Below are 15,760 nucleotides of genomic sequence, written 5' to 3'. Positions count from 1 at the left end.
TTCACTCTGATGGGGAGATGAGAAAACTAAATTTGATTTGGTGTATTGGGGACCATAACCTTCCTGATGTGTTAACTTATAGGGTTCCCATTATCCCCTATGGGTTAACCTGATGGGTATCCACCCATTAAGCCCATATCCGTTATAACCTTTTAGAAATCTAAGGGGTGTCACTAATTAGATTACTTATAATGTAACCCCGAAAATAAATAGCTAATATCATTATATCAAATATATGATGCTCACCTTAATTAGAAATTTATAATTTCTAACATCTTCGGTGTTCCATATTATTGCCATCTTTAGACTAGTTAGTGACATATGAATATCTAATTAATAAGGTATATATGTATTTGATGTGTATTGTGTATCATGTGGTTCATATCTAGTTAATAATGTCATGTAGTTAACAGGAATAATAGATAAATAGTCTTGTTAGTGACTTAATACATGCTAACCAGGTTTGTGTACATCATTAACTAGTTTTAAGGTGGTGTAATAATTTTGGTGTGTAGAAAGCATTTTTGTTGTGAGTGTACATATCACTAGTAAAAGTTATGTTTAACTGAAGTGAATGTTTTAGTCTAGTTTCTGAAATGTTGAGAAATTTTTTTGAAGGAAATATTCCTGTTTGTATTCTTACTTTGTGGATTATGAAATCAGGGGAATTTCGACCTTGTAGGAAACAACTTCCCTGTCTTCTTTGTCCGTGAGGGGATGAAGTTTCCAGATATGGTCCATGCACTCAAGCCAAATCCCAAGTCCCAAATTCAGGAGAATTGGAGATCCTTGATTTCTTCTCCCACCACCTAGAAAGTATTCACATGTTCTCCTTCTTATTTGACATGTCCCTCAAGATTATAGGCATATGGAAGGTTCTGGCATTAATACATACACCCTTATCAACAAGGCTTGGAAAACACATTATGTCAAGTTTCACTCGAAACCTACCTGTGGTCTGAAGTGTCTACCGGAGGAAGAGGCCTTTAAGGTGGGAGGGTCAAACCACAACCATGCCACTCAACATCTTTATGATTCAATTGCTGCTGGAAATTATCGGGAGTGGAAACTTTACATCCAAACAATAAATCCTGACCATGAAGACAGATATGATTTCGACCCACTTGATGTAACTAAGACTTGGCCTGAAGACATTTTGCCCCTGCAGCCTGTTGGCCGCTTGGTCTTGAATAAGAACATAGATAGTTTCTTCAATGAGAACGAACAACTTGCATTTTGCCCTGCCATTGTCGTTGTATACTACTCTGATGATAAGCCGCTTCAAACTCGGATATTTTCATATGCTGATTGATACTCAGACATACAGACTCGGACCAAACTATCTGCAGCTTCCTGTAAATGCACCCAAGTGTGCCCATCACAACAATCACCATGAGGGTTTCATGAATTTCATGCACAGGGATGTAGAAGTAAATTATTCTTTTATCGTTCTTTTTATGCATTATTCATTTGCATGCTTATTGGGACCTAGACTCTTACTGTGATATTGCAACTTATGCTATACTTGTATACAATTCCCCCCTAATGATTAAGTGCTTCTGGTTAACAGGTCAACTACTTTCCTTCAAGGTATGACCCAGTTCGCCATGCAGAAACACACCCCATTCCTTCTGCTATCTTCAATGGGAAGCATGAAAAGGTTAGTTTTGATCAGTTGCAATGAATCCAACAGCCTTGTGATTCAATTTTGATTACATCAATTATTTTTTCTATTTTTTCACCCTTCCTTAATAATTAGCATGCAGGCAATTTTAGAATCCTAACAAGCTTTTTTAAAAGAAGCTAATGAGGTTTAGATGAAAACTATCTTTCGTTGACATATCCTTTTTATTTAGGTGATGGTTGCCGTTCAGCAGATACAGTGCAAAACGAAAGTAGAAACAATACATTGATAAGTTAAATGGCTCTTAAATGTTAATATAGTCATGCCAAAATTAATAAAAAGCTCAGAGTTGTGTTTCCTTCTAGTATTACTTTTGCATAGAAGAGGTTGATGATTAGCTCTTGTTTAAAACAAACCCTATGGTTTGAACAAAACTATCAGTTGTAAAATGTTGAAAATTTATAGTTGCTTCATGCAGTGCATAATTGAGAAGGAGAACAACTTCAAGCAACCTGGAGAGAGATACTGATCCTAGGCACCTGACAGGTTTCTTTTATAAACTACACTGATATGATCAAATATGAAGGATGGTTGGCCATGTTTGACACTGGGGACTCTGCTGTTTTTTATTTCCTTTTAGGCAAGAAAGATTTGTGCACCGATGGGTTGAGGCTTTATCCGACCCCCGTGTCACCCCATGAAATCCGCAGCATATGGGTATCATACTGGTCTCAGGTGAGATTTTCTTCTAATCTAAGTTGTTACTGTACAAGTGTAAACAATAGGGTCAATAGTGTTGAAGTTGATTGAATCTGAATTGGTGTGCTCATGCAATGTTCTTTCATGGTATTGTTGTACATGCCGAACGTTCTCTTGGTCAAAAGATAGCATCTCATTGGAACTTGGGGCCAAGTATCTAAGATGGATGCTGTTGAAAGAGTTGTCCTTGCTACTTATTGATTTATTTATTCACAGGTCGATTATTTGCTCGTCATCTCGATTTTGTTGGAATAAATTTCAACGCAAGTATAATGGTTTCAAGAATATTCCTTTAATGAAAAACTTAACTTTATTGAATTATTAACAATTTTATATCATCTCGGCTTTGTTGTCCAATGCCAGTATAATGGTATGAATTTAGCAATTTAACACAAATGATAATGAGTGATATTTATTTTTGCTTTCCTTTATTAACTGAACTACTTCCTTATGAAATGTTGGTAAAGAACACATAAATAAAGTAATAAAGTTAGAATTTAACCGTACCACTTCTTTCGAATGATTGGTATAAAGAATAAAGAATAAAACAATAAATAAATGTTAGTTGCGAAAATGTAAATGACAGAAAATAAATGTTAGTTGCAGAAAATAAATGAGAGAAAATAAAAGTGAGTAGTTAGATCACTCATTATATTTGTGTATTTTTTCCTTTTCAGAAAGTTACAATTTATAAATTAAATTGCACTTTGATTCAATGTTTCTTTCTTTGTCAACAAATAAAATTTATAAGTTAACACTTTACTATTTTACATTTGCATATCTTTCAAGATTCAATTGTAGTATGATATAGAGTTATATCGAACCACTAGAAATTGCCTAATAGATACATTATTATAAACATGTTATATTACTAATAAAGTTTGAACATATTTTTAGTTTGATTTTGTTTATGGACTTTGAACAAGTAAACATAAATAAACATAAACAACTATTATACACAAATTCTTGAGGAGAAAATTTAGTTTGAATGATGAAAATATTTCTTAACATGTTTCTACGAAAAATGTTTATAAAAGTTATGTGCTATATTTTGGTTATTCTAAACATCAGTTCATAAAATTTCCCCTAGTCCCTCAGCGAGAAAAATGATTTTTAAACCTTGCAAAATACACTAATCAATGGAAAACTGTCACTCGACGAAATAAGTTGTCACACCTTATTTCAGGCTCCGTAAACATTGATTAGCCTTGTATACAAGTTGCTTAAAATGGATACTTTGAATTGGCAAATGAACTAAGGTGTATTCCTACTTTTTAGTTAATTTGTCAAGACTTTAAAAAGAGTATTTTGGATCTTGAAATCAAGTTTTAGGTGATCAAGCTAAAACCGCATTAAGCACTTTCTAAAGAATTGAATTAAGGAGAAACTACAAAATAAACTTACATAAACTACTTTGGAGAAGAAATCCTCCAAGAATTTACAAAGAAGAAAGTGTAGAAGAGAGAATTTCGAATTCTAGAGAGTAGTGAAATGTGGAGTATGTGTTGATGAGAAAATGTGTATCCTTTTTGTCTTTGAGGTGCCTCCTATTTATAGGAGTTTCTGCCAATCACCAAGCTCCTCTCAATTACAGCCAAGTTGCTGACCCAACCCTTCAGCATGGGTTTGGTCATGACCAAGCAGCTTAGTCACCTTTTTGGGCCTGAGTCACCCAAGCTAGTTATGAGCTACTAGCCCAACTATTGTGAGCTACCTCTGAAAAGCATATGTATGCTACTTGGAGTGAGGTCATGCATGGGGTCATGGTTGCTTGGTGGCTAAGTCAACTTGACCAAGTTGCTAGGTGTACACCGCCAAGCTACTATGTGGCACCGCTAAGCTGCCTGCTTGAGCAGCTTTGATCGTGCTATTGGTGATGTGGCGTGGTGCTTACTGATCTGGTCAGGTGTGTGGTTCCAAGCTGGGCGGTCCAGGTGCTCCGCTAAGCTGTCTGCTTGAACAGGTTTACTTGTGCCAGACTTGTGTTCTGACCGTGCCAGATTGGGTCCAGGTCAGCTAGGTGTGGGCTTGGTCCAAGCTAAGTTGCTTAGTGAAAAGCTTCAAGTTGACTCTATATTTTTTCACATAGACCAAGTCTTGTTGAGTCATGCTTAAGGCTAAGCACATAGCTTGCCACGTCAAGCTTAAGCATGTTATGTATGGATCATTGTATATATACAAGATTGTGATAATTTATCCAAAAAGTGCATAATTAAGTTGGTTTTCTCAATTTTGCCAAGGATAAGTGCCATAAAAAGTGTATAAAATTTAGGCATTATTGGAACTTATCAACTCCCCCGAACTTAAGACTTTGTTTGTCCTCAAACAAATGGTAAGGTACATCCGAAATGAAAATTTGACTAATTTTTAAGATATGATTATCATGATTTCAAATTTGCTTAAGCATGATAAAAAATTTGTTCTCAATGAGATTTTTCATGATTTGTGATTTTTTTTACACATAATGCTTCAAACGTAAAATGTATGTTTTTGTTCATTAAAAATATGCAACAATTTACCTAAGTAAATATTTTTCAATCAAAAAATGTTTTTACATACAAGTTCAAAATTGGAACTTTAACGGGGTAAGTGTTTCACTCAATTTTTCAACCATTTGATTGTAGTAATTTGAACTTGTTCTTTGTCTCACCTATTCTCTTAAATTGAATAATTAATCAAGGATCACTAAGGTCTTGTTTTCAATTGTAATGAGGTTTGATTTGGACAATCATGGTTGTTCTAGATAATCAAGTTAAGTTCAAGTAAAAAGAGAGCATTTTGTAAATTGTTTTCTAACCTCTTAACTTTTGAACCTTGACTTCTTTTTGGTTTTTCTTTATATTTTTCAATCTCTTTTTGTTTTTCACTTTCTTTTGCACCTTTTTGTTGTTTTTGTAAAGAGATTGAGAAAACAATTTCTTTTTCTTTTTAAGAAGCTTAAAGTGCAGGGGAAAATATATACAAAAATTAAACAAATAAATAATCAAAGAGATAAGGGAGAAGATAATACACAAGGATTTTTATACTTGTTCACCTTCTTGTCCATCGAAGGCTACATCCAATACTCTTGCAGCACAAGAGATTTCTTCACTAAAGATTATGAGTTGCAATTATAATATCTCATCCCAAGATCTCTATGTACCTTACACACTCACTAATCCTGATTCACTCTTGGAAAACACATTTCCAAGTGATTCTAATCCCCTTTCTTATCACACCTTGTGAAAGAAAGTATTCTGCAATAATAATAAAGAATGTACAACAATGACAGATTGCCTTTACAAGTTTGAAATTAATATAACTTGCAATCTAATCAACTCTTTTGTATACTTAGTAATAATGTTCTTTATAAGTTGGTAAACTTTGAAACACTTTACTTTAAGCAACTTCAGAAAAATCAACTTTGAAAGTTTAAGAACTAGTTACCAAAAGTGCAGAAAAATATTTTCAGAATGTGTGTAAGAGCTTTTAAAATTTGTATGAGAGTTGTGTGTTTGTGTTGTGAGATTCAATGCCTTTAAATAGACTTTCCAATCACTCATAGTGCCTCTACGAAAAGGTAGGAATAGATTGGAGTGAAGACATTTCGTTTGCGATGAAAACCTGTCATTTTGAAATCTGAAATCTGATGCAACAACTCTTAGTAATCGATTATAACCAATAATCGATTGCCCAAACATTCTGTCCACTGAGCATTTAAATTCGATTTAGAGTAATCGATTACAACAAGTGGGTAATCAGTTACTCAACTTCATTAAAATTAGTAATATGTTACTCAAAGAAAGTAATGGATTACTCTGACCAGTTTTAAGTTGGATAAATCTTTTCTCACACATGTAACCTGTTACTTAGATGCAATAATCCGTTACACACTATTTTTGAAAATTGTTTTGAGTATACTTGAAGTGCTTCAATTTTCTTTTAAAATAGTTTGAGCATTACTACTGTTGTATATTCAAGAGTATAAGATAGAAGTACCTATTTAGACTTAGACTAATTTGTCTTAAAATTTTGTCTTCTTTGTCATCATAAGTATTCTTCCTTTTCTTATTTTTAGTGATGTTAGCGTCTTCATCAAAACCGTGTCAAGATTAGGAGCACAAATTTTGCTTATAAAAAGACTAGCTTTGTGATACTGATTTAAAGGAATGCATTAATGTTTATCAATATTTCAAGAGTAGCAATCAAACTATGTCTCCAAGTTCTTTAGATAACAATTTCCTTATAAAGATAATAATATCTAATATATTACTAGTGTAAAGATTTCTACATAATTAATATATCATATATTATTCAATTGTGTTACTTATATTTAAATGTTAATAATATTCAAATATAAATGATGAATAATAAAATGGTAATATTAAAAACTCTTATATCATCGGTGTAGCTTACATGCTTGTAACTTTTGTAAAAAATATTTTCTTAAAACATTATTGGTAACATAAATGTAGAAGATAAAGACTTTACGCCCCTTAAACAATAATGTCTCATATATAGTACCATTACAATAACATTTACAAAATGTTACATCCACTCTTCAACTAAATGGCATTCCAGCTCTAGCCTTTCTGGTTGCAAAACCAAATTTTGTAGTTAATAATAACATAAAATAACTAATGAATTTTTCAATACAACTAATAATAATCCACAATAATGAATTTTGAACCGTAGCATGGAAGTCTATTTTTCTTCTTTCACTACTGCTACGGCAATATTTTCTTTTCTTCACTACTATAATGGTAACACATGCAGCAATATTGCTGCTATAGGCGTAGGCAGAACTTGAAGGTAATAAAAAAATGTGAGTCTCTGAAAATTAGTTGGGATTTGTTTCTGGTTTTGATTCAAGACGTTTGTTGAGTTCACGAATGCTCTTAGAAGCTATGTACTCGAGTGCAACAACAATATCATTAATAAGGGGACGACGATTCGCATCCTCTTGAAGACACATTGCGGTAATAGCAATTGCATGGTTCAAACTACGTGGAGGGTAGTTTCCTTCTAAACGAGAGTCAACCACTTGTGCATACATTCTTTTGTTATTGAAATATGGCCGAAACTGAAAAATCACAAACACTAATGTAAAAAGCAAACTTATTACAAATGTACAATGATATAGTGAGAGTCCCCCAGAAGAAAAAAGAGACATGATACTATGATAGCATGGGAAAAAATCTTAGGAAATGATTATTATTACGAGTAAATACTTAGTCCCTCAGATTTTTTGAACTTATCATTTGTCTTAGAAAAAAGAACTAAAATGATTCCAAAAATTCTAAACGTGAGTTAAATTAGTCTTTTTAGCATGTTTTACAACACTTGGTAGAGACTAAGTTTACTCAGAAAAGATAATTTGACTCACATTTGAAATTTGTAAGGACCATTTTAAGTCTTTTCTTTTTTGAAGGACTAAACTGATAATGTCAAAAAATATAAGACACTAAAATGAGTATTTACTCAATTATTATTTCAAAAGGCAAATATATTACTATCACAAGTCAGGCTAGTATTTTTGTAAGATGCCATACTTTACTTCTTATTTTCGTCATATTCCCCCAATAAATCATGTAATTAACGAACAATGATTTAACATCTCAAATATTGTCTCGCACCAATGACAATAAAATAAAAACAAAAAATAATGAATATTTAATTGTTTTTTAATTAACATTGTATGTTTTCATTAGTACGAGACAAAATTTGGGACATGATTTGAGACAACAAATTCTTATTTAGGATGTAAAACAAAAAATAAGGATCTCTATACCAAAATGAACTTCATCCAAGTAATATAAAAGTGTTAATTTGTATTTTTATAATTTTTCTTTTTAATCCAATGACATTTTCTCATTGGAAAGATGAGACAGAAATTGAGACATCTGATCTATGTCAAAACACTTAAATGAAAAAGCATGATAAGGATAGTATAACAAAAAAAAAAGGACTTACCCATGCAACTAAGTTTTGATGGCCAGATTTTCTGGTCAAATCTAAAGCCTTATGTCCAGTGATCAACTCTAACAAGACCACACCAAAACTGTAAATATCAGATTTAAGTGTCAATTTGCCACTCATGGCATACTCTGGAGCACAATAACCATATGTACCCATGACTCTGGTTGAAACATGTGTATTATCTCCAACAGGACCAAGTTTAGCAAGACCAAAATCTGAGAGTTTTGGGTTAAAATCATGGTCCAATAAAATGTTTGCAGATTTCAAGTCACGGTAGATAACTGGTGGATATGCTTTGCATTGAAGATATTCCAAACCACGTGCAGCTCCAACAGCTATCTTCATCCGAACATTCCAAGATAGTTGTTTACTTTTCTCTGGTTCTGAACATATTGAGAAAATGAAGTACATATTTGTGTAAAGAGGCATAATTGCTGATGTGTAGTCAAATTATTATTTGATATATATATATAAAGTTGATTTGGTGATTGAAATTTGTTAGTTAATTAAAAAGAAAATTATAAAAACAAAAATTACTATTTTTATATTATTTTGTAAAGTTTGATTGTCTAATTATAAGAAAATAAAATTTATTGGGATAGTTGTTTTCATGTTTAATTATCACTTAATCTTAAATATAAGAAATATAAATAAATGTTGAATAATATACTAATTGTGTATAGATTCTTATAGTAATAGTGCATACATATTACATTTCATTATCTAAGAGTTTAATTTTGTACCCATGAGTATTAACTCTCAAATACTGATTCATACTACTTTTGACCAATAATAATTTTGTAAAAGAAATTAAATCATAATTAATTAACAGGGAGTATGATTATGTCTGTTACAATGTCAAAAGTCTCACCCAACTATTAACATTCATGTGAAGCTTTTACACCATAAACTAACCTCGTACAACATGATCAGATGAAAATTGACCATATGTATATTTCTTGAAGTGATTATTATAAAGGTCAAATGTTTTTAATAATATGGCAAGGAATGATTTAACATAAATATAAAAAACTTTGACAAGAATATATCAAAAATTAAATTCATCCAAAAATATTTTTACAATATTCAACCATGACTGTAGTTAGTTAAGAATTTCGCAGCAACAAAGAAGACATTTTAAGATATACTTAACATGTCTGATTAAAGAGAAAGATAATGGAAATGTTAATTACCAAAAAGATGATGTTCAAGGCTACGCTTGGGCATGTACTCATAAACCAAAAGCCTCTGATTTCCTTCACTACAATATCCAATTAACTTAACAAGATTTGAATGATGGAAAAGGCTTAACATAAGAACCTCAGTAACAAATTCATGAGAACCTTGTTGACCATCAAGGTTTAATTGTTTTATAGCGACAACCTGTACAATTGAACAAACAAACAATAAACACAACAACAACAATCAAGTTTTTATCTAACTAAGTAAGATCGACTACATGGGTCGGGTCGATAAACCTTTATATATATGATTTGACTTGCCTGGCCTTTTGAGAGATGACCCTTGTAAACTTTTCCAAAACCTCCTTCACCAATCAAATTTGCACACTTGAAACCCTTTGTTGCCAATGAAAGCTCATAAAAGGTGAAACTTGAAGCCCCAGAAGAATTTTCTCCTCCAATTTTCTCTTTCAAATGTAGATTATCTTTTTCTTCAACACTATTATCCAATTTCTTTTGACGAAAAGCTAGACAAGAAATGCAGCTCATCTCCCAATCAGTACCACATGCAATATTTTCAATGATCAATTGTCAAATATTGCAAATAATGGAACTAAATTAATGTGTCAATTTTGAAGAAAGTTAATGAAATGGAAATAGAAACTAAGCTTTGCAGAATTTGTCTATATTTATCCATCATTGCCAAATTTAGAATACCAAACAACACTAATTTAGCCGCATACCATGTGCAACAAATTAACTATTTCCATATAATAACACCTGTTTGTAAATGTTCATCATTTTCATTCACATGTAAAATAACAAATATATTGCTCTTGTCATATCTTACATATTAAATATACAGAATATATATATATAATATAGTGGTGACCAAAAATATGAATGACAATAGGACGGGTTGAGATTGAGTTTGTGCTTTCACAACCCAGAATCAGAAATCCAAAACCTGATCCTGAATTAACTAGAGTTAAAAATAATGATGTTATTCCTGGACCCGTCCGGTTTCGGTAACCTGAACTTAATGGGAACCTGTCTGAAAAATTTATTTGTATATATGTGCTATATATAGGTTATATATTTATGTGTAATATTATAATTATATATATATTAATCGAGTTCGAGTAGAGTATCAACTATATCAAACCCGAAATCGGATGTTGAATTCGTGTAAAACTTGAACCTGAACTCAATCATATTAAGTTTTCCATATTAAATTTGGGCTAAGTTCGGATGGATAACTACAGGCTCGGTTTTAATTGTCAACCCTAACCAAAAACATTAAAACAAAATTAGCTTTTACTAAGTTTGTTTGAATGGGAAAATTGAAAACCCCTCATTTCAATTTGAAAAATAATTCATAATAATCCTCTAAGTTCAATGTCGTCTGCCATGCATAACCAACAAGCTAATGGTCAAGTAGTATAAGACCATATTGAATCCTCAGGTAGAGCAAACTCTTAAATGTTCAATTTTTTGTACGCAACACTTGTTGGAAGTAGTGAAACACACAAAAGTAATTCTTTAACCAGATGGTGATGTAATATTCTTGGTTATACAAAAAAAGTCGGTTATGTATAATCGAAGTTCCTCCTTACATTTCTCCTAAGAATGTTGCTCAAAATTACTTGTGAAGTAAAAAAAATTAATTTCTTGATGTAAACACCCAATTTTGATCGGGGTAAAAATTTTAAAATGGAAAGGGGGAAATCAGGATTTCAAATGTTTGTGGCAACTGAGCTTTTTCCCCTAGCCCAACCAAAAACCCTAATTCCCACCCCATATATAATGCTTAACTTAGCAACTCAAAAAAGGTAATCAGCAAAAAAAAGGAGGCAACCCTAATTTTTAAAAGAGAAAGAGACACACTTAGAAAGAAAAAACGCTTGATAAAGAGAGAAGGGAGAAACTAAAACAAATGTATCATCTTCTTCATTTTCCATAAGCTCTAGAGAAATACTTCTCTTCTCATTTGTTTTATTCTTTTTTGTTATTATAATGTGTGTATTGTCAAGTATTTGTGTTTGGAAAATAATTTTATTGTTGAACATCTCACATTGTTGTTAACCCTAAACCCCAATTTAATTTTACTCTAACCCTAATCCTCAAATTGATTTTGAAACTTAATCCCCAATTTAAAACCCTTAGTCTCAAATTGATTTAATCTTAAACCCCAATTTGATTTTAAAACTTTTACCCCAACTTAATTTAGAGTTAAACTCCTAAATTAGTTTAGACCTAAATCTTCAAATTAATTTCAAATCCTACTCCCAATATCCACAATTTGTTTGCTTTCCTTTTGATTATTATACATTTATTAACTTAATGTTTTTTCGTTTTTGTTACGATTTTTTATTTTTTATTTATTTTATTAATTATTCTGTTTTAGTATTTTGTTTTATAATAATAATTATTTGTTTATTAAGAATGTGTATATATATATGTAAAATGTAGCAAAAAAAAATTTAAAAACACAATGTGAGGTAACTCACTATAGGCCTAGTGTCTTGTCGCGTTACTTTATGTTGTACATTCTTATTCAATAAAATTTTAAAGCAATATGAGATAACCCACTATAGGTCGAGTGTCTTGTCGTATTATCTTATGTTGTAAATTTCTTTTCAAACTATTTTTAAAAAGAATATGAGGTAAGCCACTATAGGCCTAGTGTCTTGTCGCGTTACCTTACGTTATAATTTCTTTTCAAATAATTTTTAAAGCAATAGGAAGTAACCCAGTGCATTGTCACGTTATCTTATGTTGTAAAATCTTTTCAATTAATTTTTAAAAGCAATAAGAGGTAACTCACTATATGCACATTGTCTTGTCGCGTTATCTTATGTTATAATTTCTTTTCAAATTTTTTTTAGAAGCAATATAAGTTAGCCCACTATAGGCCTTGTGCATTATCGCGTTATCTTACTTTTCTAACTTTATAATAAAAAAATAAAATATATCCACCAATCAACTATTTTCTAAAAGAACTACGTAGCCTTGATTTCTCTATTGCAACTAGAGATACGTAGGAGCAGATTTTTCCCTGTCAGTCACTAAAAATTTAAAAAAAATATTTTTTGTCTTTCTTTATTTTGTTTAATAATGTGATGGTCAAATTAATGTTTTGAATAAATATCCACATAACTGATCTAGGTACCGTTTTTATAATGGGCGATTTGAGGTGCCTAATACCTTTCTCACTCGTAACCGACTTTTGAACTTAATTTCTTTGTGCAAGCAGACCAATCTTTTTTAAAAATTGATTTTTCATGTTTTCCCTCTGAAAAATATCGATGACGACTCCATTGCATTTAATTATATATTTTTTGTCACACCTATAGAAGTTGGGTAGCGACAACAAGGCGACTCCACGGGGACAGCTGAGAGTCAGGCCTTTGAAGATTAATTGTGTGGATATTTAAATCATTATTTTAATTTTATTGTTTCATTTTATTTTTGTTTTGTTGTCGTTCTTATTTATTACTTATTTGTAAATAAACCTTGTATATATACGTGGTGTTTTGCCATTATGTACAAGTTTTGGGATTACTGTTGGGTTTTTATGCATTATTGTGTTGAGGTTTGTACACTTCCCCACACACTTTATTATTCATGCATTGTTACTTCGGTCGTCTACCGGGCCTATTTACCTACTGATATGAATACATTGTCTTATCGTTATTGGATCTTCTTACACATTTCAGTATTGTGATGATGTATCACTCAGATTGTTACTGGGTATTATGAATATGGCCCTCATGGTGTCTCGTACATCTTCGTGTCATATTTGTGATATCCGAGCCATCAGCTTCCACTAGTGACGGCAGTCTGAGGACCTAGAGGAGTCTTGTAGCACCAAATTTTGCATGTATGGACCTTATAACTTCGTCCTAGGGTATGACCTTTTAGACCGAACAAACCTCGTAGGATCAAACACCTTTATATAGGACACGGGAGTATGCATCTTTTTTTGTCATTTTATTATTCAGCATAAAGTCCGGAATACCTCTATCCTGCAATCATAAAGTGATTGACCATCACATGAGTCTGAGTGAATTAAGGTACCACTACACTTCGGTACTCTTATGCTAGGATGGAAGGCTTACAAAAAAAATCATTTCAGGACAACATCTACATGCATATCATGCATTTGGTCATCAAAAAATAATTTCATTATACCATTCACATGCATATCATGCACTCAAACAAAAATAATATATAAATCATTTCATTATAGCATTCATATGCATGTCATGCACTCAAAAAAAAATATAAATTATTTCATAATGTTATACACATGCATATCATGCACTAGAGAAAAAAAAGAAAAAAACAATAATATCTTAATTGTAAAAAAAATGAAAGAATGAAAAAAGAAAAGAAAAAAGGGAAAAGAAAAAGGGGATTCATGTGGCGTTCATGTCACTACAACATTTATTATAACACTTATGTGAAATGCATGCATCGAATCATACATCCATTTCATACATATGTGAGAAAGGACCAACATTATCATTTGTTTTCAAGATCCTTTACCAAACGATTTCTCATTCTATATATCATGAGACCATGAATTATCAATAAAACAAATGCAATCATATTGTGGCGTCCATGTACTCTCTCTATGATTTTCGTCAACCACTACACGATCTAGAGGGGTTATAACCCTAGAAAACGATTGTGGGATAGTTAACTTGTTATATGGAAAGTTCTTCGTTTGATAATAGACATAGTTTCAATAATTCAAAAATAATTTTTTAAATCAAAATCTTTGGGAGTTACAAATTTATAATTGGAATCACTGTGTGACCTAGGTAAAACAACGCTAATCAAACTCATATTTTTAACCCCAAAGCTCAAACAACAATGAAGGCTAAAAATTCACAAAATAAAGGAATCCAAGTGAAGACATAGATGACAAGAATAGGAGAAGGGATCTGTTATTAATCCTAATCTCCACATCTCTATTAGTTCCTTGAAAGAAGACAAATTGTTCATAAATCATGTCATCCTTCGTGATGAAGAAAATGATCCTTTAAAAATTGGTAGTCTGAGTTAATGATGGACAAATTTAAATTGTAATTATTTGATTATGCTGTAACTTATATACTTTGAATTTTATTTTGACTTATATTTATGTTACTTGAGACAATATCTTAGTGAATGTGCATGACTATCTAACGATTCCCCATCAATCCATCATTCATCAATTTTTATCATCTTCACTCACATATATTTATCCTTTTGCCATACCTTTACGAACATCCGTATTTTATGTCTCATTTCTTCCCCAACGTCTCGTGCATCAATACATGTATCATAATTTTGCAGAGATTTTATCCAGTTATAGGATACTTGAACATTTATCAATTAATTCTTTTGCGGTACCTGATAATCATCTTATTGAGTTTGGTGATGGAGAAGATGGTTGAGGAGTAAAGGAAGAGATAATGAAACAATGGCAGTCAGGTTTCATAGAAATGTCTCGATATACATAACGAGTGACTAATGTTGTATTGGAACCCAAGAAAGGAGAGAATCTGAGAATGTGTGTGGACTACTGAAATTTGAACGAAGCAAGTCTGAAAGATGATTTCCTCATCCTCACATTGATGTTTTCGTTAATGGTGTGGCCATGAGTTATAATTTATCCCTAATGGAACAATATTTGGGCATCATAGACAACAATGATGTACAAGATGGAAGTTATTTCACCCATAGAAGCGGAGATTCCCTTGTTAAGAGCCTTGATGGAAGTAGAGGAAGAAGAGTCGGTATGGGTTAACCTCAAGTATAAGCAATTGCTCATGATTAAAGAGAAAAGGTTCGCGGCCATTTTCCACCATGGTCAATTATACCAAGGTAGAGTGATGAGAGCTTTTGATAAGAAGGTTAGTCCCAGAGAATTCGAAATTGAGGACTTAGTGCTTAAAAAGATCCTCCAAAATCAAGAAGATGCTTGTGGAAAATAGACCCCAAGCTATGAAGGTTCATAGATTGTCAAGAATGCATTCTCAAGGGTGACTCAGATCTTGCAAGACATGGATGAGAACGTTTTACTCAGACCTGTAAACATAGACGTGATTAAGAGATTATATGCCTAAAAAAGAAAAAAAAGAAGTAAAAAACTCGTTAGGTTGAAAACTAGAAAGAACAACCTAAGCAAAAATTAGGGTATCAATAAAAGCATGGTAGGTTCATAATCCAAAAAGGCGACCTAGGC

The 15,760-nt window shown here is 31.9% G+C and overlaps 1 protein-coding gene and 1 pseudogene across 1 annotated transcript; one reads left to right on the top strand and one right to left on the bottom strand.

Annotated features, from left to right (window-relative positions):
• Positions 825–2,544, top strand: LOC109325032 (annotated as a pseudogene).
• On the bottom strand, positions 6,848–10,123 carry LOC109363424 (probable serine/threonine-protein kinase PBL7). Its single transcript, XM_019609683.1, has 4 exons — positions 9,844–10,123; positions 9,535–9,724; positions 8,336–8,724; positions 6,848–7,445 (listed from the first exon to the last, which is right to left on the bottom strand). The coding sequence occupies exons 1-4, from the start codon at positions 10,069–10,071 to the stop codon at positions 7,203–7,205; spliced, it is 1,050 nt and encodes a 349-aa protein (XP_019465228.1). The 5' UTR covers positions 10,072–10,123; the 3' UTR covers positions 6,848–7,202.

The sequence above is a fragment of the Lupinus angustifolius genome, chromosome LG13 (assembly GCF_001865875.1).
Source record: "Lupinus angustifolius cultivar Tanjil chromosome LG13, LupAngTanjil_v1.0, whole genome shotgun sequence".
Lineage (NCBI taxonomy): Eukaryota > Viridiplantae > Streptophyta > Magnoliopsida > Fabales > Fabaceae > Lupinus > Lupinus angustifolius.
Note: the sequence above shows the minus strand (reverse complement) of the source record. Positions and strands in the feature narration are given on the sequence as shown.

Excerpts from the sequence above, each read along its gene's own strand:
- LOC109363424 (XM_019609683.1), bottom strand. The coding sequence starts at position 10,071 with ATGAGCTGCATTTCTTGTCTAGCTTTTCGTCAAAAGAAATTGGATAAT. Across the intron at positions 9,725-9,843 it reads GTCATCTCTCAAAAGGCCAG|GTTGTCGCTATAAAACAATT; the intron begins GCAAGTCAAATC and ends TCAATTGTACAG. Across the intron at positions 8,725-9,534 it reads CCTTGAACATCATCTTTTTG|AACCAGAGAAAAGTAAACAA; the intron begins GTAATTAACATT and ends CAATATGTTCAG.